The sequence below is a fragment of the Oreochromis niloticus genome, linkage group LG12 (assembly GCF_001858045.2).
Source record: "Oreochromis niloticus isolate F11D_XX linkage group LG12, O_niloticus_UMD_NMBU, whole genome shotgun sequence".
NCBI classification, from domain to species: domain Eukaryota; kingdom Metazoa; phylum Chordata; class Actinopteri; order Cichliformes; family Cichlidae; genus Oreochromis; species Oreochromis niloticus.
Window position 1 is genome coordinate 14,364,847 of NC_031977.2, and position 26,484 is coordinate 14,391,330.

The window sequence follows — 26,484 nt, forward strand, 5'->3', positions numbered from 1 at the left end:
TGCCATTCATCACCAGTAGAGGTCTCTGGATGCAGAGCAGGGCAAAGTTAGGTCTCAGTCAGCTGTACCACATGGGGTGTCACTGTGTCACTGCTGGACGCACTCGGGACAGTGCTGAGAAAACTGGGAAACTGCTGACAAGGAAGACCCTTCAATCGCTCTTTTCCTGCCAGAAGACCTGCTTCAGCCTCTCACATCAGAAGGAGCGCCGGTGTTTGGGGTGGTTGCCTAAATTTTTGTGGGCTTTTTTGTTTTTTTATGCCAACCTGGTTCTTGTGCGCTTTGGTTGTTCGGCAGTTTTCGAAGCGGCTCCTTACGCTTTGCGCTCCATTCAAGTTGAACTAAAACGCTCTACACGGGACTTGCCCTGACTGAAGTTGCCAGAAAGCAGAAACGATGTTTTGCCGAAATCAAACAGCGAGAGCCACCGTTGCCCGCGGCTCTGCCCTTGAAATGGAGATACGGCGGGGGAAGTTCAGAAAGAGCGTTTTCCTGGACACATCCCAGGTAGACTCTGATTCTCCGATTCTCTTATCGCAGCCGTCTCAAACACACACACAAACACGCACACACACTGAAGAGAAATGTTCTGTTTACAACTTCGACTGATCTCACTCCCTCTACAAACCAAAATATCTGGTAGACTTTTAATCTTGCTCTGAATGCGAGAGTGTAGCCTGCTTTGCTCGGCACACACAAAAAAAAACTTAATTAAATTGCACAGGAGAGCTGCTGCTGCTGCTGCGCTCACGTCTCCAAATTAAACTTCTAATTGCAGCATTTCCAAACCACTTTACCCGACTCTAAATAAAAACTAATAATGTACCCGCAGAGACTTTAACGTGTCTCTATGGTAACTTCTCCAATGATGTTGGCTTTAATATCCCCGAGAGGTTCAGCCTTGTATTGCGCAGTTTTGGTTATGATGCTTGAACCTTCAGATGCTTTTCTTTTTCTTTCATTAAATGTATTACATTATTAAATCATTACACATCTCTCTGACATTTTATCTGCAAACTTTCTCAAAGCAACTCACTTTTAATTCTTTTTAAATGTTTCACTTTTGACTGCTGGGCAATACATCCTCAATAATAAGTTGGGAACTAGGTCAAAGCTGTAGTCCTGTGTTTTCCCCCCCTCAGCTGTTTGTCACTGGATTAGAACTGCAATTCTTCCTGCATGTTTTCCCTCTTCCTGCTTACAAATCGCCCATGTCAGCATCTGCTTCATATTAGCCACTGTTTGTCAGTAAAGCAGGCAGGCTTAGAAGTGACTTCCAAACTTACCTCTAATTATTTTTACTCACGATCCACTTTAATAGTGTTTGGGTGGAAGTCTTGCCTCGGTGCACCTCTCTTTGCACTCCCTTCCAGACATGCACACTTCCCTGTGAGCCCTCATTAGTTTGCATGTTAATTTTAAACTGCTTTTAGTCAAAAGCACTTTCTGGTTGTTTTTGGATCTGTTAAATTAAAAGTACGCTCACATATGAGATGTATCTGCAGGTCTGGAAGCTGAGGATTGGGATTTTGTTTTGCCAGACAGGAGTAAGACAGGGGGATGTGTACGTGTGAAACAGTGTGTGTGGGCAAGAAGAGGGGGAGGCCCAGATGTAAGAGGATACATAAGGAATGTTAATGGTGCAATATAGCAAATGATCAAGGCAGGGTATTGATTTGCTCTCTCCTACATCCCAGAATCTCACTTGCTTTATAACCGTGTGCAGGCATAAACATTGTCAGACAACTGTATGTTGACCTGTTGTTTATAATTCATGTCACAAGAAAACACTACTAACCCCTGGAAGGTGAGGCACACTGCATCGTATTGATCCGCAGTCAGATTTACTCGGATCCGGCGTCTGAGGAGCCTGTCCATATTATATCTGGCACACAGGCTTGCACGGCCCAGTTACACTCGCTGGATGTGCAGCGGTGTTAATGTGGTTAAGTCTGTACAGCTTCACAGACAGGAGGGGATGATCTCATGTCTTGTCTGGTTTCTATCAGGTGGTGCGAGCTGAAGATCAGACATTAAATAAAAAAAGGAGCTTACAAATTGCATAAACAAACATTCTCAAAGGCACTGTTATAAGAGAAATGAGGAAATAGCACAGTCTTTTCAGTGTGCAGAGCAGGTGTTATTAACCTTATTACATAGTAATCATTAATTTGGCCAGTGGGCTTTAGTGAAGGTTAGTGTTTACCTATTTTTGTAGTGTTTTGTCTATTTTTTGGCGAAATTAAACCAAAAACAGTTGAAGTACTGATAAGAAATGACTAGCAACACCAGCCTCAAAGCTAGCTTCATAAATATTCCACCTCTAATTCTCATTACTTCCCCTCGGTCTCTGTATTAGTTATTTATCAGGGTAAAGACTTCCTTTCTTTTCACAACGACAACAATGATCACTTCCTTAACTCTGTAATCTGCTTTCCACTGGTTCTCATACAAGAGTAATTTGTGTCTCTGCCTTTGTTGCCAATGCTAATGATCCTCTTTCAGGAACTTGGGACCTTCCTCTGGCTCCCAATGTTACGAGGCTCTCTCTGTGCCACCGTGGAACCAATCTGTGGCATTTCAATGAAGCGCTGTGAAAGCACCCTGTTTTCACAGTGCCAGGGAGTATCACGTTTGTGCCAATGTGCCAGCACTCGCTTCTCTTATGTAAATGTGTGCGTGCGAAGGTGGCCTGTGTCGAATTTTTCTAAGTCAATGACATGTTATCAACAAATGAAACGCACACACCATTTATCAAATCCAGGCCCTTATATTGCATCAGATATACAGGAGTGCAATTATGAATTTGCATTGGATATTTTTTATCCTTTAAATGGCGTAAAAAGGAAGCACTCACCAGCACGATGAGTGTGTGCTATTGTGCTGGAGGCAAATAACGCCAAGAGCATGATTTTATAAAACAGAATGTCGTGTAATTTAATATTGTTAGCATGAAAAAACTCCAGTGGCAGACGTTGGTGATTTCCATAAATTGTTTAAGTAGTGCAATCAGTTATGCAAATAAAATATTCAAATGTTTAAAATATTGCCAGGCTCTGCTCGACATTTAGATGTATTAGATATATTACATCCACGGCAAGCTTTTTTTATGCTGCCTGAATGTAATTCGAGTGTCTCCACATTATCGAAACATAAAAGTCCTGGCTGGCTGTCTTGCAGTGTTCTCTCTCCGCGTCTTCTGCGGCACAGAGCCGAGGCATTCTGCTGTTTTTGTATCACAAATTGACAGGGTAATATGGCCACAAGCTGGAAGAGTGAGAAAGCGAACAAGTGATTTGTACAGATGTCCACACTGCAGCCGTCTCGTCGATCCTTTGCCTGCCTGCTCAGTGGGAGCAAAGAGCACATCTGCTTTCTCACTCTGATCCACAAGGCCACCAGTGTATCTGTACACAGTCTACACACACACAAAAACACAAACACACACACTGTCTCCATCCTCACCAGCTCTGTTCTTTCAGCTGAAGCCAGCCAGCCATGCAGTGGGAGATTGGGATAGTGCAGTTATTATGGAGGTGGTGGTGGAATGTCCACTATTTCATTGCTCTGCCTTCATGTCATGTTTAAGTCAAGGATGGACCACACTGGTCCACAGCGCTGTGGCTAATACCAGCTATAAAGAGCCAGGAAGTGGTTAGGTTTACGCGATGGCGCACCCATCCACCCACACTCTTTTCCCAGCCTGCAACAGTGTATGGCAAGGTCTGGGAGTGTGCCATTTCTGTTGGGAAAAAGCTTTAACAGTTCTGGGTTGTGGTTGGCTTTGGTGTCATGCTCTCCTCCACCCTGTGTAGCCACAGGCTCTCTAAAGGAAGTATCCAAAGTGAACATAGTTGTGGCTTTAGTGAAATTTTGGATACTAACTGTCTTTGCTTATCACTTGGCCACCATAAAAAGAACACGTCAGTCAGCTAGAGAAAGGTTTATTTGTTTTGTTTATTTTTTTCTCATTTATGACCTTTTATCAGTCGAAACTGTTGCACCTTGGTAATATTTGATCTACTTTGGAGTTACTAACCAGTATGTTTTCTCCAGATGTTTAAACGTGTGTTTTATAGTTCACAGAGGCAGCGGCCTCCAAGTGCTGCTTCTGGTGTTTCATGTGGCCTGGCAGAAAACTGTGACCTCTTTATGTAAGCATATATCTGCCTGAGAGCACACACGAAGGGAGAGAGGTCGTGTAGATGTTGTCGGGAAAAACACTTTTTTGCCAACAAAGACAAAGCACCTCAAACCGTGCACCCGCTGAGTGAAGACTCACTTTGAAGGAATGCTGAAAGTCTCACATTCAAGGCAGGCCTGTGTACCAAAACAAAACAAAAAAACAATTGGCTTATTGCGCTGCACTGTAGCCAAAAACTAAACACTGTTCTGGGGCGTGAAATGCCTGGGAAGGGACTCAGAGGCCTGAGCTTTCTGAAGACTGCATGCACTCCGCTTTCCTGAATTCTTGAATAACTGCTTGAAGACTGCCCTACATAGAGATATGTGTGCATGCGTGTGTGTGTGCGTGCTTGCACGTGTGTGTTTCACGTGTGTACCCTTAGGGCTTTCTGGCATTTTTAACACTGCAGGGGTACAGGAGAGATGCCAGAGAAAAGTTTAGCCATTGTGAAACCTCTCTTCTTAAACAAAGCTTCGCCACTGGAGCTGTCTGCTGGAAGACTTTCTGGGTTTGATGTTTTAACCAGTAAATGTTTAACTTTTCTTTTCTTTTTTTAATGGCTACGTCATTGCGGAGGACTTTTCCCACGCAGCGTCCGTGAGCTCGCGCAAATTAAAATTGTTTAATCTCGGTTTAGTCGAGCCTTGAGCGAAATTCAACCAATGGCCTGCCATTGTTCCCTGTGGTACTGGCTGGACTGTTTGCCTAATGTGTTTGGCGATAGTGAGAACAAAGCTTTGTTGTTCAAATAAAGTATTAAATAGATTCTAACTTCTTTCACTGTTGAACTCAACCCACGCACCAATTTCCATTATTTTCATGGAGCAAGGCAAGGTTATGCTGTGGTTTATTATTTAACACAACGATCTGTTGTTTGGCATGAAAACTCACATCAACAATTCTTAACGTCTTAATAGTGATTTGAGTCTAATTTATTCATTCACTCAGTGAGTGAGCTATTCAAAGAAACAGCTGACAGTCACCTCGTAGTCTAGGTGTGTCTACAAAAGCCCTTAAGCTCTTTCTTCTCTTCCTCTGTAAATGACAGTATAATATAAACTAGATTGCCATTACAACACTAATGACTCCGTTGTTTGCATTTCACCATTGCTGTGAGTCTTTACACTTGCCAAGGGGAAAAATATTGTGTTACATATAAAACAAAATGTACAGTACACCTGTTTGTTGGGGTTTCTGTGACCCACACATGCACACATCATTAGACTCAGAGATACAGAATGTCCTCGCATGCTGGCAGCACTTTCCTCACAGCTTTATCTTATCTATAAGGCCCATTGGGTGGATAAAACTTGTAATGCTTGGGTTGCAGAGATGGTTAGTCTCATGATGGTAAAAGATAAAACTGCATTTCGGGGATATTTGGGGGACTTCTCATTTTTAGGCAATCGGTGTTAGCGCACTGCTTTCTTACCCTCTATTGTGGCTTTGTTACAATACTCTAGTTCAGTGATCTACTTCCAGCTTCTTGCTGCTGTGAATGGAAAGTTAGGCTGCCTTTGTGTAAGGACATAAGTGTTCTGGTCTTCCTGTGTGGTTAGTGTCTCTATTTGGCAGCTGGTGTCAGGGTGCAGTTTAACAGCTGAGGGTCTGCTGCTTCTTATGTTGCAAGTAAGCCCCACCCAAACACTGATATGTGCTTTTACGCATTAAAGGGCTTCGTTGTGAACAAGGCGACAAGACCGATAGCAGAACAGGCATGTAAGATATACATATAGGCACATAGAGGAAGTGAGTCACACTTTCAGCCAGTATCTAGTTCACACATGTCTGCACATTGTGAAGTCCCTGCCTACCGTACCAACAAGTATTATGAATGAAAGCTGATGTTTTAAACTTGCTGTTAGTCATTCATGTGATCATTCACTCGTCCCCTGCCTCATACGCATACACAGACACACACATACAGACAGTGACTAAGCACCAGTGTCTCTCTGAGTAAGGTCCATTGCATATTCTCCTTTGTTCACCCAGCATACGCTGTCCTGTGTAAGGCTGTCACTGGCAGTGATTCGGTTAACAGACAGACAGAGAGCTAAGTGTTGGAGGCTTAATCACTGGATACTTTCCCACTCTCCCAGATGGGAAACTTCCTCCATGCATCATCAGAGCTGTCTCACTCAGTTACTACCTCAGTTAGTGAGGTGGATAAAGCTTTTGAGTCAGAGTAACCCAGACCTGTTGCCATACAAGTCCCTTCTCGTCCCCATTCTCCTGTAATATTGGGAAAGAGGGTAATGTTACAATGGAAGGATTTGTGTTCATCTGTTGTTGTGAACTAAGCTCACGTAGTATGAATGGCTGCGACATGGCATTAAAGAAATATGAAATGAACTAGAATAGGCTCTGAATAAGGTAGTAGAACAGCGCTGTGTGATTTCCTCTGGATTGTATGAAAGAAATGGTAAATTTAATGAAATGTAGAGCAGGTAAACCCTTTGTTCTGTATCCGTTTGCCAGCCCTTGTTCTTCTAAATCTATCATTCCCAACACCTTCTTTCTCCCAAGAGCCATATTATGTGGGCCACTCCACTGCTTTCAGGCTCAGATCCCCTGATGAAACAGGGAAATGGGTCCATTTTGACACATACTTCAGGGCTAACCCACTTTACTGATCCAGATTCTTTACTTCTGGACAGCCACAGACGATTGCTATTTGGTTTGTGTTGCTTTAGTCTCTGTTTTTTTGTTTAGTATTATTATTATTATTCACCCAACCTGTTCAACGCAGCTCAAACACACTGTACAACATCATTTGACTGTCTTATGTTAGAAGTATCTTCTTCCTTCTAACACAAGACCCCCACTGAGTACAGCTTTGTTAAACATTGTCAAAAAGACACACATGCACACCCAAATTCCAACGTGCGGTATCATTTACAGTCCGAGGCACTTGTCGTCAGCCCCTTTTATTACTGAGGGCTTAGAAACATGAGAGGCTTTGTCTCCATGAAGAAAAATGCCATTCTCTGACAAACATGCTGTGCTTGAAATAGAAATCTTTGTAGATGTTGGCGTTTGTATGTCGCGCTTGGAATTTGGGTTTATGAAATTATAAAACCCCCGAGGTTTGAGGTTTCCTACATCTTGTATGGCCCTAGAAGCCAAAGAGGGCAACAGTGAGGGAAAAAAACTCACTTTGCACGCTGTGTGGGTTCATTGCAACATTTCATATTCTAACTTTAGCCTGTAACTTCACCAGGGACAAGTCATTAACCTTCAATTCCACACATTCAGTAAGGCTGAAGGATATGGGGCATGTCTATGTCAGCCCACTGTGCTACACCTTTTTCTACAGCTCTTTCTGTTCTGGTCTTGTCTTTCATTTCTTTTTCTGCACAAAGAGGCTCCTATACGTGACATAACCACCTAACATTAATATGAAATAGATGGAGTCAGGGCCTCTCTTTTATACAGGGGAACGCACAGTGAAAGGAATCAATGCTGAGAAATGTTCAGAGGGGCAAGTGGGTGTGTTGTGCATGCCCGTTCCTGCACTGATCCAGGCTATTGTTTTCGTTTTGTGTAATCACACTGAGATACAAAGTGATGTGTTCAAGGTAAATGACCGACTGCACCCTACAGTGAACAGCGTGTAATAACCGATAAACCGTGGATGTTTCAGAGGTAGGTATTGTGTTGCTCTTTGTACCAAATAATTTAGTGCGGCGTTGGTTCTGAATTCACAGCCGCATCTTAAATTTGTTGCAGCGCAGTCTAATGGGGAGTTCTCTGAATGTTACCGTGGAGAGGAGAGGGCAAAGGGGGCACAAGCGCCAGCGATGTTCTCTGTTTTGTTGATGCCAAGCAGGTGTTTGACTTTATGAGAGCAGATGGTTCTATTATGCATGTCTGCTTTCCCAGCATGCTGCACAGTGTACAAGTCCCTGCCAGCATGCCTGCGTCTTAATGTGTGTGTTTACAGGGCCCAGTGGCAGACGGTGCACTGTCACATGTTGTTGTAAGGTTGGGTTTTTTGCTGATGTCTCAGCACTTATTTTCTGTGGTCTGTCCCTGTGTTTTTTTCGTTATTGCCTACCTCAAGGAACGAAAGCGATCAGTCTAGCAGTTCACTCATGCGGATTTTTGATGTTTAATTATGCATGCCGTCAGATATGAATGATACTCTGAATACCTTTGTGACTATACCATCAAATGTGAGCCGCATTTCGATGTGAAGAAGCACTTGTAGTGTCAGTCATGTTGCCAAAAAGATATTAGGTAGAGCAGATCGAATGGCAGTTTGCATCGTCTGACAGCAGTAAAATAGGATGGCCAATCAGGGCTTCAAAATGTCATAACAGCACAAAAGAAAAATCAGTCAAAAACTGCCTTAAAGGTATTTCACCACATGCAGCCATCTGATACACCTTTATAGTAGTGTTCGTGGTTTTGTTTGACTTTTCTTGTACGTCACACTGAAATACACTGTAATCAATCAATCTTGTGATTAATTGTCTAGCAAGAAAATGAACTTTTCTGCTAATTACAGCTTCACAGATGCTATGATTTGCTGTTTTATGTTTCATAGTTAATTTAAGAAAATAAATTGTAGGCATTGTTTGAACGACAGGGTAATTTGAAGAAGGCACTTAGTTTGGAAGAATTCTTATGGAGGATTCTACTACACTGCTCAAAAAAACCAGTCAGTTAAACTTCATGGATATTGATCTGGTCAGTTAAGTAGCAGAAGGGTTTTTAATCAGTTTCAGCTGCTTTGGTGTTAATGCGGTTAACGATAGGTGAAGTAGAACAACAATAGGGCAATCCCTAAAGCAGGAATTGTTTTACAGGTCAAGACTACTGGCATTTGTTCCTACCTCATCTTTTCATTTGACTAGTGTCAGTGTCACTACTGGTAGCATAAGGTGATACCTGGACCCTACAGAGGTTGCACACAATCCTCTAGGACAGAACATCAATATTTGTCATTGCCAGACGGTTTGCTGTGTCTCCCAGCACAGTCTAAGAGCATGGAGAAGATTCCAGGAGAGACGGCAGTTGTTCTAGGAGAACTGGAAAGGGCCATAGAAGGTCTTTAACCCATCGGCGTGACTGGTGTCTGTTCCTTTGTGCCAGAAGGACCAGGATGAGCATGGCCAGAGCTACAAAATAACCTTCAGCAGGGCACTGGTATGAATGTCTCTGACCAGACAATCAGAAACATACTTCATGAGGGTGGCCTGAGGACTCCACGTCCTTTAGTCTTCCCTGTGCTCAATGCCTGGCACCGTGGAGCTCGATTGGCATTTGCCATAGAATACCATAATTGGCAGGTCCATCGCCGACGTCCTGTGCTCCTCACAGATGAGAGCAGATTCACCCTGAGCATATGTAGCAAATGTGAAAGGGTCTGGAGAAGCCGTGGAGAAAGTATCATGTCCAGCATATTTTTTTACTTAGATTTCTGGCATGTCTTTAAATTCTGTAGGTTGAATGTACCTTTCCATCAAATTAAGTGATATCTTTTCTTTCCTAAAACATGACCCAGTTCATATCAGCATAGATATCTAGCATGATTTTTCCCCATTGACATCTGATGTGCTTCTAAACAGTGTATGTTCTGAAGTTTGATGGGTTAAATTAATACTTCACTAACTGAAGAAAAATCGCAGTACAAAATCACCAATGTGTATAAAAAAACAAAAAAACCCAACATGTTGTTGATTTTACATAAAGAGCACATTATGCATTATTATCTTTCTGTGCCGGTGTCCAAACTCAGCCCTCACTAGATAATTCCCCCGAGTACAATGAGCCAGCCAGTCAGAAAACCTAAGAAATGCTAGTGGCTGCAAGATAAATAATTTGCACGGTGTCATGTGAATATGAAAGAAACATTTTTATCAAGAAGTTAATTCCAGTGCTGAAGATTATTTTTTGAATATTCTGAAACGAGGGGGGAATTTATAAACAACGAAGACCTTCAGTTCGTACAAGGTAATGCTGCCTTCCATACCTTTTTGATTAAAATGCCACATTAGGTCCTCTCCCTCCTCATTCCAAGCTGGCAAAAGTATTAAAACTAGCATAAAGATGCAGTGTTTGTTTGATTTGTAGTTTCCTGAATGTCTCCTCTGCAGGTGTTTAGTCTTGTGTTGTTTCTGCAGATGTTTCAATTAGTGGCTCTTGCTTTGGATTTTACCCACAAACAAACAGCGCCTTGGCATTAATCTGTGATAAAAATAGGTTTTATAGTCCAGCAGGGATGACCTCATGCCTAATAAAACTACAGATTTTCAACCTTTTGTTTTTATAATCTTACTGTTTATATTTGGAAACATAGCGCTTGTTCTCTTTACTTCTTTTTCTTTTTTGAACTTCTCGTGTCTGTGAAAGTCATCTTTGTCATGTCTGGTTTTAGTTGGAAACAAACAGAAGCTTTTACATCCTTTTCCTTTTTCTGTTGTTGTTGTTTTTTTTTTTTACTTCTCCAGATTAGAGGCTTTTAAGTGCACTACACAGACATCAAAGCTTTTTCACTTCAGGCTGTGTGTAGCCATTATTTCTCTGTGAAGTACTCTGTAACTGGCACTGTTAAACGGTGTTTCCCTCGGTGGCACATCTTGCTGTTGCAGCTGCTTAATCTGCAGGGGGAGCCATTGTTCCATTTCACATTGCACAGCTGCTGAGCCATGCCTTTCTCATTCCCTTCACAATTTTTAATGTTCACTTTATATTCATGTTACGGTCATGAATACTAATTTTAGAAAATCATTCACATTTAAAAAAAAACATAAATGAATTGCCTTGGTGTACACATCCTCCCTGAGCCACACACATGTCCTTGTATATTGCACAGCCTGCACCCCTGAGGCAAGAAATCAATGGAGATGAATTTCCTAACGAGAGAGTTCCTCTTTCACTGAGATGTCTGGTCCTTCAGAGTGATGAGATGCTGCAGTCTCCTGTGACCAGCTGAGCTGGCGTTCCTGAAAGTCAGCAATGATTCTGGGGAGCAGCCAAACTGCCGCTGAACTGCTGAACTGTCTCTATAGTCGTCTGTGTTTGAGTCTGTTTTTCTTTCACAGCTATCAGTAAAAGGGGTGATACTGAGAAATAAGATCAGCCCTCCAACTAAGCACTTAAAACACTCCCTGGCCTACTACCCTGACTTAGGCAGCCTCCTCCCCCAGATCTTGTACGCTAACCCATGGGTTCTGGTGCAGGCATCCATTACAGTATGGGATTTCCAATGAAAAAAGAATATCTGTTGCTTGATTTGCAGCCGGATGTCTGACTTTTCATCTTCAGTGTTGCACACGTCACCAGAACATCCCCTTTACCTAATCTTAAAGTAGAAGCTCCATCATTTGGACAGATTTCTTATTAAGTGAATCACACTTCAAGCCGATACACCTAATAACAAGCTAGGCTGTTGTTGTGATTTACAATGTCATTACACCGTCTCTGTGCCTGAGTTATGACTCTGTGGCTGTCGCCGCAGGTTTTTCATGCTCTGTAACTGAGAACTGACCTCTGGAGGGGGTTTCCTTATGAAATGTCTGGTTTCACAGCTCATCACGCACGGCTGTCATCATGTTGAGCAGCGTCTGCCTTAACCTACCCTAACACTGCCAAGTAATTGAAGTCTTGTGATATTCCAGTCTGTTGAGTCAGATTTTCTGTTTCTGTGCGCCTGTTCTTACTTTGATCAGAGCTTTTTTTTTTTCCCTCACCGTGTGCAATCACAAATTATTTTTATTGTATCTGTATGTAAAACAAAAAAAAACTTCACCTTTGTGACTTTTTGTTTTAAATGTTGGTGTGCAGCGGCTGATTTGGTGGTCTGGGAAGTCTTTTTTTGTCTGTGTGACCAAAAATCTACTTGAAAGTGTGAAAAACGATTGTAACAATCCCGTCTCATTTTAACAACAGTATTTGTGAAAATGATCAAAGGCACTTGTCTAAATTTGGAGACCATTTTTGTTACAACTTGTTTATATCTATTTATGTCTAGATGTGCATTTGTGTATGTAAGCGTGGGTTGGTGTCTGTGTCCCTGTGTGTAATTTAAGCGAGTGGGAGTCGTGGTGGAGTTCAGATTTCAGATTTGGTTTTGATGATAGTCAGACTTCTTTGTTGTGGTTTGGGGCACGGCTGCCTGAGGCCCTCGTGTGGTTCCCTGCCCTGTTCTGCCGCCACACTGTGCCTCACACCAAAGACGGCATTGAGCTTTTTACACAGATTGATTTACATAAAGAAATAATCCAGTTACTCATTAATGCTGATTAGAAGTTTCAGATTACATTTGTTTGACAATCATCAGTATGATTATTTTCTTTACACTCTTTTTTTATCTCCCTAATATTATTTTATATTTATGGATTGCTGGTCCAAACAACAGGAATACTCTGTGTTCAGATTTGTGGCATCTGGCGATGATGTGTTATTACATCATCTTTTTCTGCATTTTGACTTTTGAAAAACATTTGATTAAGGATAGTTACTGAATTTTGGAAAATGTGGCATTGTTGCTATTTAACAGACTCTCCCTGGATTTTGCTTCCAAGTGAAATCATTTGAGGAATCAAGCTTAAACTGGTAAATCTGTTGATAAAAACCTGTCTGATACACTGAATGCTACGTTTCCTGTGCCTGTAGTCTCCAAATTACAGTTGCAGAGAGGAAAGCATGCTAACATGCAATATTTGCTGATAATTTTGACCAAATGATGCAAAAGCAAAAGCGGAGGGGCAGTCAAGGTGTTAAAATTCAATCATGTTTTTATTTTTTTAAACAGAAATGTGCAATGAAAAGGTCACTCCTGGGTGAAAACTGGGTGTTTTGAATTGTGCCACCAAACCCAGCCTCCTCATTAACCCTTTTTCTGTCAATGTGGATGCCGCTGGCAGTCAGCCTTTTCTGTCATTTATGCATGTGTAAGGTTTTTAAAGATTAAAACAATAATAAATCTGTCTTTCAGCCAAAGTACCTTTTTTCCAACCTACATGCACACTGTCGTTTTGCTTGGTTATGTTTTTCTAACATAACAAAGTGTCTCCAGTATGTCTGTCCTACACAATAACATCAACCTCTTGTTTCTTTCCTTTCTCGCTAAATTGAAAAGCACCTCTGAATTCCGATTTACAGATGGGTGTCATGTTAAAGTGGAGAAAAAGACTTGTCCAAGTTGCACAGTTAAATTCAAAAGGAACAGCCCCACCATTGTTGTTGCGGCTAGATTCATGTATTCTAACGCAAACTTTAAAATGTGTGAGAAACAAGCAGTTGTGTCCCGAGCAGTTGCAGTGCTGACGGATAGTTTCTATATATTATACAGCCAAGCGCCCAATAAAGCCAGTTTGTGTTACATGTTGATGTCTCTCTGCTGTCAGACAGCCGAACAAGTACAAAACAGTGGCTGAACCATGCCCATCAAAACGCCCTGTTAACTAGCTGTCACCTACTGCCATTTTCCAAGCTGCTGCTCTTTTATTCTAAATCCTGATTTTATAACCGCGACACTGTTTGCCAAGTCACCGCTCACTAAAGTTAAAAACAACAGCTGTGCTGTGGTTTTGACTATATTTACACAATACGTTGGAAGCGACAGAATCTTTCATTCAGGTCTGTTTCCTCTGTGGTCATCTGAATGTGCTGCTGCTCCGCTCTGTCACTCACAGACGTGAAGCTGAAAGGACCGTGGGCAGCAGCACTTCTGCTGGAATTAGAACTACAGACAGTGAAACAGCCTGTTTGGAGCAGAGCTAAAATCAGGTTTATTATAGGCCTGGCAGAATGAAGGATCTGTGTGGTATCCTGAGCTGAAACTTGAAGTGCACATTGTGGAGATATGTGGGGCAATCTTATAACTTGTTAAAGCAGATATAACATCTTTCCATCCATCCATCTTTCGGAATTGTTTTTCCAACGTGGGGTAAGAGGCTGGGGACACTCTGGACAGGCTGCTGGTTCATCACAGGGCAGGTATAATATTTCCTGTTTAATGTTGTTTGGCAGAGCACCACCAGGTCACTCTGTGCTTTGACTCCAGTGTGTTTTCCTCCAGCTGATTAGGTGTACAGACAGGAAGTTTTCCATATTCCTCCACACTTCCTTTCAGGAACAACAGAGGCACCGGGTATTGTCTTTAGAAAAGTTCAACCCTCTCTGATTCTATTATGCAAGGTTCAGTGTGTGTGTGTGTGTGTGTGTGTGTGTGTGTGTGTGTGTGTGTGTGTCTTCTCTGTTTTCATTAAACCTCAGAGTTGGTGTGGGATTAACTGGTTGTGTAATACATTGGTTTCACAGCTCCCTCATAGCAGCCAATTAGCACATCTGGCCCTGCTTCAGTCAGAAGAACAGTCACCGCTAATCCAACAGCCAATCGGGTAACTGCCATTTAACATCGCAAAATCGGTCAGGCCCAAAGGTGTCAGGCCTCTACACATCCTGCTAATCAGCTGTCTCTGGCTAGCTGAGTTTGCCCTATTCTCAGTGGCTCCGGGCCAAGATGCAGTGTTTGAGCTGGTTAAACCGCCTGTCAGTATGCCCTGTCATTGAGATAATAGCTGTTTTCTGTCTGTTTTTGTTCAGCCTCTAGGCGTTTGTCATAATATGTAAGTCTTTGTGGTTTACTGCAGGGAGATTTACCTGCAGCCAGTTCTGCCTCAGAGAACTGCTGCTGTTGTAATGGAGCTTAAGGACAAACTAAATAGATTAAGTGATATTGGAATAGTTTATATATTTTATCTTGATTGTATCTTTTGTTGTTTGTTCATTCTTTTAAAAAAACATATAAAGATAAGATAAGCTGACTTATTAAGTTTGTTTCAGCACAGGTTAGTACAGTAGTACAGTGTTCAGCATATTTCTGGGGTCTTGTTGGATTAACATTTTTCCATTTCAGTAGCTTGCCAGGTCACCTTTCACAGAGGATCGGCTGCATGTAATTTTAGATTGTGAGTGATTTATGTATCCAGTCAGACGCACACACACTCACACAAAGACATGCCAAAAAGCACCTCTTTGCATTTTAACTCAACTATTTCTTTTTCCACCCCTGCAACAATAAATCTCCTGTCTTACTGCATGTGTTGGTATCTGCAGCAGATTAGCCGGCTGATTTGAACTCTAAGGGTGGAGGCTTTTCTTGGGGAAATGACCTGGCTTACTACTGGCGCCCCTGGCTCTGCTCTTTTGAGGTGAAAGGGCTTAATCAGCGCTTTTGTTTTCACTGTTTGCATGTGTTCACAGGTTTAGGAGACGTGCTCCGGGGTGATGGAGTTCCATATGGACATGTGTGTAGAGAAGAGTGGTCCCAAATATCATGTAAAACTGAGGAATGTGGTGGGAAAACATCCTGTCACTATGTCATGTAACTTTGTTTTAAGGGGTGATCTGACTAATGATGAATCCTTTCTGGTGACCTCTGACTCACCTCAGTGTTAAAGAGCAGAAGAATTTGTGTCCTTTTAATTAATGTGTCTGAGTGAGTAAGTAGCCTGCAACGTAACGCCGGTTTCCTGTTGAGGGGTCGGCTTGTGGTTTGCTCAGCACAAGGAAGGATACACGCATCACAACAGCGCAGGCATGGGAATAGCGCACTGGAGAGGATACCGGGGTGACTTTTCTTTTTTCTTCTACGCCGTATTTCGTGTGGAGCAGATTCCGATTGACTGTAAACAGCTTTTCCCAGACATAAACGCAACCATCAGGAGAATTTGTGGCTGAAAGTCTCATGGAGTAAAACTTTGGGATTCTCTCTGTTGAGAACACAGGAAACTGCAGCCAGCTGTGATCTTTGAAAAGGAGACCGACTTCTGGCGTGGAGAGAAGCGCTTTATTTTCAAAGTTGGGAATATTCTCGCTTTGATAAGGAACCCCACAAAAAAAAAAAAAAAAAAAAAAAAAAAAAAAAATGACTTGAAGAACCAAAAATATTTGTTGGATATTGTAAGAATTTCCTGGAGGGTTAACAGTTTTCCACTGATACATGAAAGGTTTGCGCAGTATGTTTCACAGCAGGTCTTTTTGAACTGGGCTCACGCATGTGACCTTGTGATCTATGTATATTGAGTGACTCTTTTGGGATACGTGATATTTTATTTAAAAGATAATCAGACAAAATTAGTCAAATATGAGTATTTCCACTGTTTAAATGTTTCCCAGAAGCACTTCTTCTTGAATTAAGCCGGTGTTCGGTGATATTTCGGTGTACAGTCCCACTCTTATTCCACTCTGACACTGATATAATTCTCCATTTATTATCAGGCTATTAAGATGAACAAAGCTCTCCGCCCCGCTGTGCTTGCGTGCTGGTGCGGTATTTGCTTTATGTTTGTTTAAAAGGGCGTGAGTTCTGCTGTGGCAGTCTCTCTCTCTCTCTTCCACGTTTCTTCTTTTTTTAAGAGTTATTATCAACACCAGAGGAGCGTCGTAGGGGTTAATTTAGCGCCGAGTTGGGCAGCGTGAGGGCGCACACAGTGGAGTAGTTGTGCCTATCACTCCCGCAGAGGCGATGCCCTTTTGTGGAAAGGTCTCTTGTCACAGAGGACAGACGGCGTTCACAGTCGGGACAGAGGGACACAAAGAGAACAACTGCATTTTAAAAGGCTCCATTCTTTTCCAGCTGCCGCTGGGTGTTGACTGTGGGTGTTTGAGAGGATCGTTGTCGCCCGGACAGAAAAAGTACAGAAGAAGAATACGCGCCGTGAACGAGTTGGGGGAATTTTATGGATAGGGTTGCTACAGTGCAGTCGATGCTGTTATCCACTCCACCTCTTGACTGCTTTCCCGGCGCTGCTAGGCTTGTTTTGGATGCGGAGAGGAACTTTTACGCGTTGTTTTACGCACTGATTTTGGATTTTTTTTTTTCTTAATCATTGACGACTGAACAGGACATTGCCATAATGAACTCCGTGTCCCCGGTTCCTGCGGGGTAGGGGTCTGAACTCGACAACTTCAAAAAGAAGTCAATCTTTTCGTTACCTGCCTAAAGGATGCCAGTTGATAAGCACGCAAACATGGAGGAAAAACTGTGGATACTGGAAGATCTCAATATGATGTACATTCGTCAGATTGCGCTCAGTTTGCAGGTAAAAGAGCAGATTTAATTTTGTTATTGGCAATCGCCTTTGTCTGACTTTTGTAAGCTGTTTACAGCATTTCAAAGTTGGGTATGTTAGCAAAAGTGTTTTGTTTTGGGTTTTTTTTCATTAATTTCTGTGTCCCGATTGATCCTCTGAGCACAACCAGTTTGGCTGATGAATGAAATCCTACTTTCAAATATGTGCTCCCCAAAGTACAGTGCATCCTCTGTCTGCAGTCTGCAGCTGTTGCAAAGTTTACAGAGGGGTTGTTTGAGGAATCTTTCTATGTGACAAACAAGTTGCACTGACGCTGGTGCGGGCTCTTCTTTTTACAGATGGCAAAGCTCTCACTGACAGCAAACAGAAAACAACACTGCGTGCCATCCATCTCTCCCTCAGTGTCTCCCCTTCCAACTGGGGTTCACACACAGTCCACAGCTGCACATGTGGGCCTCACAAGTCCCTGTGGGAGTGTGCATGCATGTCTGTATGTGAGAGAGAGTGTGCTATTGTGCTCCGAGTAAAACACAGAAAGGAATCAATCCATGTGTAATTTGACAAAAGCTTTATTGAGCATGCACTATCTAGCCTCCTTCATTTTGCAAATCACCACTGTCTTTGTTCCTCTTTCCTGTTTAGAGGAAATACCTGAAGAATGAGTGTTTCATTCAATAGAGTTAAAAGGCAGAAGAGACATCTGGCCATTGGAAATGCTACGGGAATGTCAAAGAGATATTCTAATATACTTTATTTTCTGTCTGTATAAGCTGAAAAAAATATTGCCTGCCTGTGCTGCAGCTGTGTCAGAGGTTTCAGAAGCAGAGAGTTTGTTTCTCACCATGTCAACAGAACTCTAGTCCAAAAAGTCTTACACTGTGTGACATGGGAGCCATATAAGAGGTGATATTACTCATGCTGTGGTGTACCTGCAAGCATTTTGGCATTGTTTTTGAATTTGAAGTGTTTCTTTGTTTGTGTACCCATGCCAAGTGCCACAGAGCATGCCAGGTGTCTGGCTTTTCATCACATAAGGGGAGAAGCTATGAAGTCATGGACACTGCTGCCAACTCCAGTTTAAGTGAGGCCTGGTATATTCTTTTTTTCTAGGATGCTTTGGTTTTTCTGATTCTTGAACTGTCTTTAAATGTATCATACAATTTGCTCAAGAATATCTTTATAGTATGTGTGCCTAAAAACAGCTACACAAGTTCTAAATGACAAGGTGATCAAACACTAATCAGGGTGTTAGTTGCTGCTACAGAGGCTCTTTTGAAGAATGCTGTTTACTGCTTGGACGTAGACCAGAAAATGGTGCTTTGTCTGATTATTAAATCTAAGGCATTACTGTGGAATGTAGATAACGAGGAGTTTCTGTCTCAAGATCTTTGTGCTTGTAAGCATTGAGCCGTCTCGGTTCCAGTTTAATTTTTGTAAATGCAATTACAAGGGTAGACGTGTGCAATAACAAGATGATGGCCTCTAATTCAGTCATGTGGGAAAGTTTTCTTGTTGCTTCCCCTGCTTCACAGGGAGTTCAAAGGTGAAGTGTCAGCTGCAGAGAGGCTTTACTCTGCATTAACCTGTGAGAATTTCAGTGTGGTGGATGGCCTTGCTCCATACTTTTGACTGATAAACACTCACTTGTTTGCTCAAATGCTCATTCATTCACCCGCCCCCCTGCCACAATTTCTTCTGTGCCTGGGTGGTTTTATGAGACAAGGATTCTTTGACTGAGCTGCACTGCATGGCCCACACTGACTGCAATTTCAGCTAGCTATGGATGTTTTTTGCTCCAGGGTCTTTCATAAGTGTCCTTTAGGATCATCGGAGCTTGCAGTTATTACATGTGAGACCTTTTCTCCTCCATGTGATTTTTTTTTTCCCCCTGCGGCAACATAACTTATATGTACAATATATCTGAGGAATGTAGAGGTAGTCCTTCTTTGTTATAGATTTTCTTCACTGATTATTTCAGAAGTGAAGAGAGCATTTCAAAAGAAAAAATTGAGGAGATTGCACATAGGTATACTGAGGTGCTGAGGCATTATTGAAGCATTTATAACTGTAGCGTTAGGAGGGAGGAAGGAACATTTATTTACAAGCTCAGTAGGATGCAACATTTCTCCTCTTCATGTTTTAACAAGTCTGTTAGAGTAGCTGTTGCTACATTTGTGGTTCAGATGTTTTTAATATTCTGTCTCTTTTGTGAGGCCGTACCATAGTCTTTAGCTCTATATACATGTTAAAAGCATTTGCGTTGCAGGATGCAGGATTTACCCCAAAGGAGACATAACTGATAGGAAAACAGGAAATGGTCATGAGTAATTATTGTTTCCCACCGGGAGAGACAACATGATGTCATCGAACCCATTGACATTACTGGTCATATATCCCCCGTACTAACCCGGATATAACTTTTTTTTTTTTTTCTTATTTACTTCATACTGATTGCTAGTTTCTGGTCTACTTCTTCTTCTTCTGAGTTGCAGAGTTAAATGTTGACATTTGCAACTATGCTCCTGAGGTCTCATGTTTTTGCTCAAGTTGCAAAATGAGGATTTGTGCACGGCGCTTTAGCCTGTATGTCAGTCATTGTTTGGGAAAGTACAATTCTTTCTCTGTGTTTGTTGTCTTCCTGCTGCTTTTCATGCCAGTGATGTCGTCTGATTAAAGAATAATGAGATTCCCTTTTTGTGGGTTCTGCCACAGTTGTTAGATATGTTGATATGATGCAGAAATGACCCAGCATCATTTGCTGAACATGTGGAGAGCACAAAGTGGAAGCGTAGACAAGTAAAGTCAAAAACAGCTGCCAAAGAGCAGCAGTGACTTTAGTCATGCAGTCATGGTTAGTCATCTCTAACCCCGGTTAGCTGTGAGCTCATATGGTGGGTGATGGGGGGTCATGTGGGAGTTTCTCTCTGCCTTACCCGAGAGTCGTATTCGACTGGTCACACGCTCCCAAAACCTAAACTTAGCTGAGGCCATGGCTCAGATATTTTTACAGATTCTGGACTCTGCCATAAATATCCATCGGCTCATATTCACGTCTCGTCGTCTGTTCATCTGTCCCCTTGCGTGCATGTTGTCATGTGCTTGAAAACATGCTGCAGTTATTTAACCACACACACAGACACACAAAGCATTAGTTTCGGTAGCAGAGATTTCTTAGCTCTGAGCCCTTTAGACCCCACCAATGCCATGATTTCTTAATGGAGGCGGTGTTGGAGGGGCAAAGGCCAGACTGATAGCAGTTAATCCGTATCTGCCTTGGGACAGTAAACCAGTATCTTGGGCCCTGTAACTGGAGGGTTTGATGCGCCGATGACGAATGTGTAGCAAGAGCAAAGGTTAATCTTTTTTTCTTTTTTTTTAATGGACAGAAATGGTGCAGATTTAGTCATTGTTATTCTCCTTCATCTTGTTCTTGTGTTTCTGATCTATATTCACCATAAATTTAATCACTATATGTTTCATTTATCCTTTTGTCTAATGAATTTCAGCATTCAAGCCCACCATACCCCTCTAATGAAGCATCTAGTCAGTAGGTGAAATCTGCTTGCGCGTGCATCTGTAGGTGTGCATGTGTGTTAGTTCAGCTGGGAGGCTCTTTAAGTAGCCTGTGTTACAGCAAACACAAGTGGAACGTATGCTAAAGCTAACAGCACTTGTTCACTTTTGATACAGGATACACAAGTCAAGTCTCAGCCAAAACACATTCCTCTGCAACAGACCACTTGATTGCGCTCCACTGCTGTCTGTGTGTGTATCTTTGTGCTTCTAAGAATGTGTGTAAGTAAATATTTGCAAAGAGTAATGATCCACTGCTGTGAGCTATTTAATCTTTTATTTAATTAGAGGCCTTTGGTTTAATGCCCTGGATTTCAGTGTCAGTGTAAGTTGTTATTTGGCTGTTTTCATTTGATCTGAATTAAGATGAAAGGTGTTGAAGCGAATTTCTGCTGTTGTGCTACAACCTAAAATGGGTGGAAATAGCTGCGCTTATTTACTTATAATAATCATGTATATGTGTTTTAGCCTGATTGCTGTGTGTTTTTGGCTTCTTTGCCATGGATTACTACAGTACTTTCCAGTTCTTTCAGTGCTGTATGCCAAAAGCAAGCACAGTGTGTAGGAGCTAAAGGAGAAAGGGGGCTTTGTATCACATCACACACACACCCATTTCTTCCCACCGAGCCCTCTTCTCTTTCTTGGAACAGCACGTCTAGCTCCTTACTCACGGCCATCCAGCTAACGTCAATCCTGCTGACTGCAGTCCAAATCAGGTGGCTCCCCTCCTCATGCTTGCACCCCAACATTCCCTGTCCCCCACGGTTATTACCACAGTGCTGTGTACCTCAGTCCTCACCCCAGGCATCGCCCATTCAGCGGTTAGTAGGAGCAGAACAGGTCTGAATAGGCACTCTGTGCGAGCAGGAACCAGTTAGATGCTGGAGCCTGAGCCAGCTTCCTTTGAAAAACAGCAGGCGTGAGCCAGGAGAGTGAGAAGCAGAAAACAACATGCCAAAAGGTGTTGTTATTGGAACATCGACCTGTCTCCCTGCATCTTTCAAGCCTGCCTCATTTTGTCATTCACTTTCCTATCCCTGCTATTTGTCTCCGAAGCTATTTGATAGCCTCACTCTGCTGTTCTCCTGACTGCGCAACCGTCTCAGCTTTTGTCGCTTTGTTTTCCCCCCACGTTGTGTTTTACCTAACCCTCAAGCGTCACCTTTCTTTAATCCTCCAAAGAAAATTGGAGCTTCTTGAACTTGCCACTACAGGCATTATTCAAGCCTGCGGACTGGATTTGAATCTCTGCTTGACTTTTTGTGCATTCAAGCTCACAAGTCAGTGTTTTCAAGCGTAGATATTTAAAATGGTGTGTTCCATTTGTAAAATGTGAAATTAAAAACATCTGAGCGTGCCGGGGCTGGTGGCGCAGGCTGGTTATCAGATGGTGGGAGCACACATTGCGTTAAAAAAGAATATTTGGTTGTGTGTTTAATTAAGTCTGTAGATGTTGCTTTTGTGTTTGCATCCATATGGATACAATTTATGCTTACGAGACGAAGTCTGCATGGTGTTCATTATTGTGTGGACTTTATGGGTCTTGCAGACCATTTATTTTATGCCTTTGATGAGGTTTATGTACTGTATGTGTGGGATCTTTGCAGTGTGGATGATTGCGTTCAGTTTATTTATCTGCATCGTGTGCATCGCTGTTTTTTGATCTTTGATTGTCTTAAAATTGCTTGCATGCAATAGGAGGTCCATCAAACAGGTGGAAGCTTAAAGTGATGGAGAACAAGTATGAACAGTTACCCCCACTAAAGCAATCCATTACCCAGTGTGAATTCCCCTGCAGAAAGCATGAATAGCATCACTAATATACAACCCTTAAAGATGTCTCTTCGGGAGCAGCATGAGTTTGTGTTCATGTGTTTCTACAGCAGTCCAAAGTGCCTAATTGAATCACTGCTAACTGCAGGATGCTTGGCCACTGACTTGCAGCATGCATCTGAAGCGGTGTCACTGGTGGGTGTATGTGTTTGGCAGGTGGAACAACTCTGTCAGCATTTGCAGAGCTGCTGTCTGACCATCTGACAGTTCTGCCTTCATCAAGGACAAGAGGGATCTATTTAGCACTCTGATTTTCACATCATCTGTTAAACCTAGTATAATAGATTGTGGCTTGGCTCTATTGTTAATGTTTGACTCATACAAATGTAAAGTGACAGAAAGCAACCTGGCCAGCTTGTGTTTTATGCAGCGTGTCTCGGTTCTGTGGGGAGACGATGAATGGCTCTGCTGTAAAGGGAAACCTAAAGGCACAGGGGAATTCCAGGGTTTGGAGGCGGGTCACAGCAGAAGCTGGGGCTTAAGACTGAGGTAGATCTGAGGGCCAAGGCTGCTGAATGGGGCCTCTTGTTGTGGTAGAGGGGTGTTGATTGGCATGGCGGAACTGTATGCCTCCCCCAGCCACATCCCACACAAACTCTACTAGATCAAAAAAAAGCACAGTGTCTCATCATGATGAGCTCACTGGAAGAAACTCTCCAGCTAGATGATGTCACGCTACTTTTTTGTAGTTGGGGTCAAAAGCTCACGGTGACAATAGGAGGGGGTGTGTGTTGGATGGGTGTATATACTCCTGCTGGATGAATTTGACTGGAGCTGTTGTTCTAAAATCTTTGGTTTTAATCTCTTTCCTTCCTGCTTACACGTACACATATGCATACAGTTGTGATCACTCATCATGGGCATGAATGTCATGGTAATTTTGGGCTTTTAATGATTTCTTTCAACCATTCTTGTTCTAGGGTGAACGATTGCACAGCATACATTTTTAATGACTTTAAAAACTAAAATTGGGTGCAGAAGTTTGGATTTATTTGGATTTATTTGGGATTTTCTCTAATCTGCACAGGGTGAAATGTATACATACACTTGCACTAATATTTTGTTAAATGTCACTTAGCACTTCACACCTCGACCAGATGCTTTTGGTAGCCATCGGCAAGCTTCTGGCATCTTTATGGCTGGATATTTATTATCACTGAATATATTTCACTGTTCTTGGCAGAATTTGTATAGTTGGTTTTCTGTTATAGTCCCGGCTTTTGAGTATAGTCCACAGGTTTTCAGTACAGTTGCGGTCAGGGCTTTGGGAAGGCCTTTCCAGTAGCTTAATGTCAGCTTGCTTTATCCATTCCAGAATGGTAAATGGCCTGTATTTGTATAGCGCTTTACTTAGTCCCTATGGACCCCAAAGCGCTTTACACTACATTCAGTCATCCACCCATTCACACACACATTCACACACTGGAGATGGCAAGCTACATTGTAGCCACAGCTGCCCTGGGGCGCACTGACAGAGGCGAGGCTGCCGGACACTGGCGCCACCGGGCCCTCTGACCACCACCAGTAGGCAGCGGGTGAAGTGTCTTACCCAAGGACACAACGACCAAGACTGTCAGAGCCGGGGCTCGAACCGGCAACCTTCCGATTACAAGACGAACTGCCAACTCTTGATTCCAGAACTACTTTTGTAGTGTGTTTTGGATCATTGACCTGTTGGAACACCCAGTGGTGTCCAAATTTGAATCATCTATCCTTTGATTTGAGGTCAAGTTTAAAAATTTGGAGATGGTTCTTCTTGATCATTATTCCATCCACTTTGTGGAACGTACCAGTACTACTGGCAGCAAAACAGCCCCAGGGCATGATGCTACCACTACCATGCTTGACAATTGGTACAGTGGTACAGTCTTCCTCCTCTTAGTTAATGCGATGTTAAGCTGACTTCACTGTGGACAGTGACACTGATGTTCTAGCAGTTTCCAGTTCGTGGCAGACTTAAACCCTGGTGGTTCCTGGGTTGTTTCTGACAGCCTGACCAATTTACTTTCATTGGAGGTCTTTTTCCAGACCTTGCCAAAGTGGTGACACATCTGAATAACTTGTACTTGGATGCAGTTGTTTAAAGTGATGATCCTGGAATCTGCAGTGGTTTAGGAATGGCCTATTATGGCTTCTGCAATGACCTACCCAAATCCCCAATCTCATCCCTATTGAAAATTTGTAGACTACGTTTGAAAGCTGGATTCATGCCAACAAACTGGTCCATTTAAATGAACTCTATCAAGAAGAGTGTTCAACGTCCATCCAGAAATATCCCATTAGTTTGTTGATGGCTACCATAAGCATCTGGTTGAGGTGTAACTTGCTAAGGGACATTTGACCAAATATTACTGGGGGTGTGTGTATGCTTTTGACCCTGTGTGGATTAGAGAAAATCTAAAATGAATTCAAATTTGTACACCCAATTCTTGTTTTTTAAGGTCATTGATGGTGTATGCTGTACATTCATTCTATCCTAGAAAGAAATCATAAAAAAATCACCATGACATTCATGCCCATGATAAAGATATATAAACTTTAACCCCTGTGTGTCTTTCTCTACCTGTAGATTAGTGAACCTAGTTTTTAATATTACTCAGGTAATGAGTTTCCATATGTCACAATATGTGTTTCTAATCTTGTCTTCTTTAGGAGATGAAAAGGTTAATCTAGCTTATCCTCACTATAACTAAGAAGGTGGAGAGGGATTCTTATTGGCTCTGTAGAGGAGCATGTCTCAGTATGATTGGCTGAGACAGATAGTTAACTCTGCCGAAGACCCCGCCTAAACCAGTCTTCTCTGAAGCACTGTGTCATGGGTCAGCACGTCCCCATGCACAGACGGCCACTGGGTTATTACACAACTACACGAGTCAGTTTACTGAGGCACTATTTTAGGCCTATAACAACACACACAGCTGATGTCCTCACAGTTGGTGACCAAAGCTGTCCCTGTGAAATCCATGAAGATTGACAGTGAGTGTATATATAACTGAATGCGATCACTGTTGATGTAACTTGCATAATATTCCAGGCAGTGTGCTTTATCATGCTCGCTGTTAGATTTCTGGTGTTTTCGTGATAATGAATGTCAGGGTCAGTAGTTTTGTGCCTTTAACAAAATAATAATTTAAATAACATTTTATATAATTCAGATTTACAGGCTGCTGAGGCTCCATGATATTGTTACAGCTCTATTTAAGATACACAGTCATGAAAGATAAATAAATGCCACCTCTCATTTTATCTGTGTCTTTTGAAACATCTGACAAATTAAGAAAAGGAAATATCAATTTGCATATATGCAGCTTTAATTTATGTATATTTGGTCTACATCTGGCATTTATGTGAGAGCATATGTCTGACTCTATATATATATCTATCAGGTTTTTCAGGAAAGAAAAATATCACACTGAACATGTAAAGGTCTCAAAAACTCATGTATCAAATATGATACACGTGGCATTACAAGGTTAAGAGTATTATGTTATATATTCTTTTATCAGAGTCTAGTCTACTCTCAGTGCTATCTAAAGGTTAGACAACTTTCATACAGCCATACAGTGCCTGAGGCAGCCTGACACTGGGAGTAGATCAATGATCCCGTTTGTCTCTAGAGGTTGTCATGCTCTCTTAAGGCCAGCAGGGGTCTTGTAGGCTCACCATCCAGAAAACAGAAGTTGGTAAATTCCCTGCCATATTTTTAAAAAAGCTTTGGGATTGATTCGTCATGCTTGATTTCTCTAATAAACTAAAACTTAACTTAATAAAGCTGTGATTTTGATTTGGGTAGAATAGAGCATAAGCAGCAGTTCTTATTTCAAAGTTGTGTATGCTACAGTT

At 42.2% G+C, this 26,484-nt stretch overlaps 1 protein-coding gene across 1 annotated transcript in view; it reads left to right on the forward strand.

The window, feature by feature from the left end:
• Positions 1–396: 396 nt before the first annotated feature.
• Positions 397–26,484, forward strand: part of LOC112841789 (rhotekin) — a 48,348-nt gene continuing 22,260 nt past the window's right edge. Inside the window, exon 1 of the mRNA XM_025896879.1 lies at positions 397–507. Within this exon, the coding sequence (XP_025752664.1) occupies positions 397–507 (111 nt within the window). The remainder of the gene's footprint in view (positions 508–26,484) is intronic.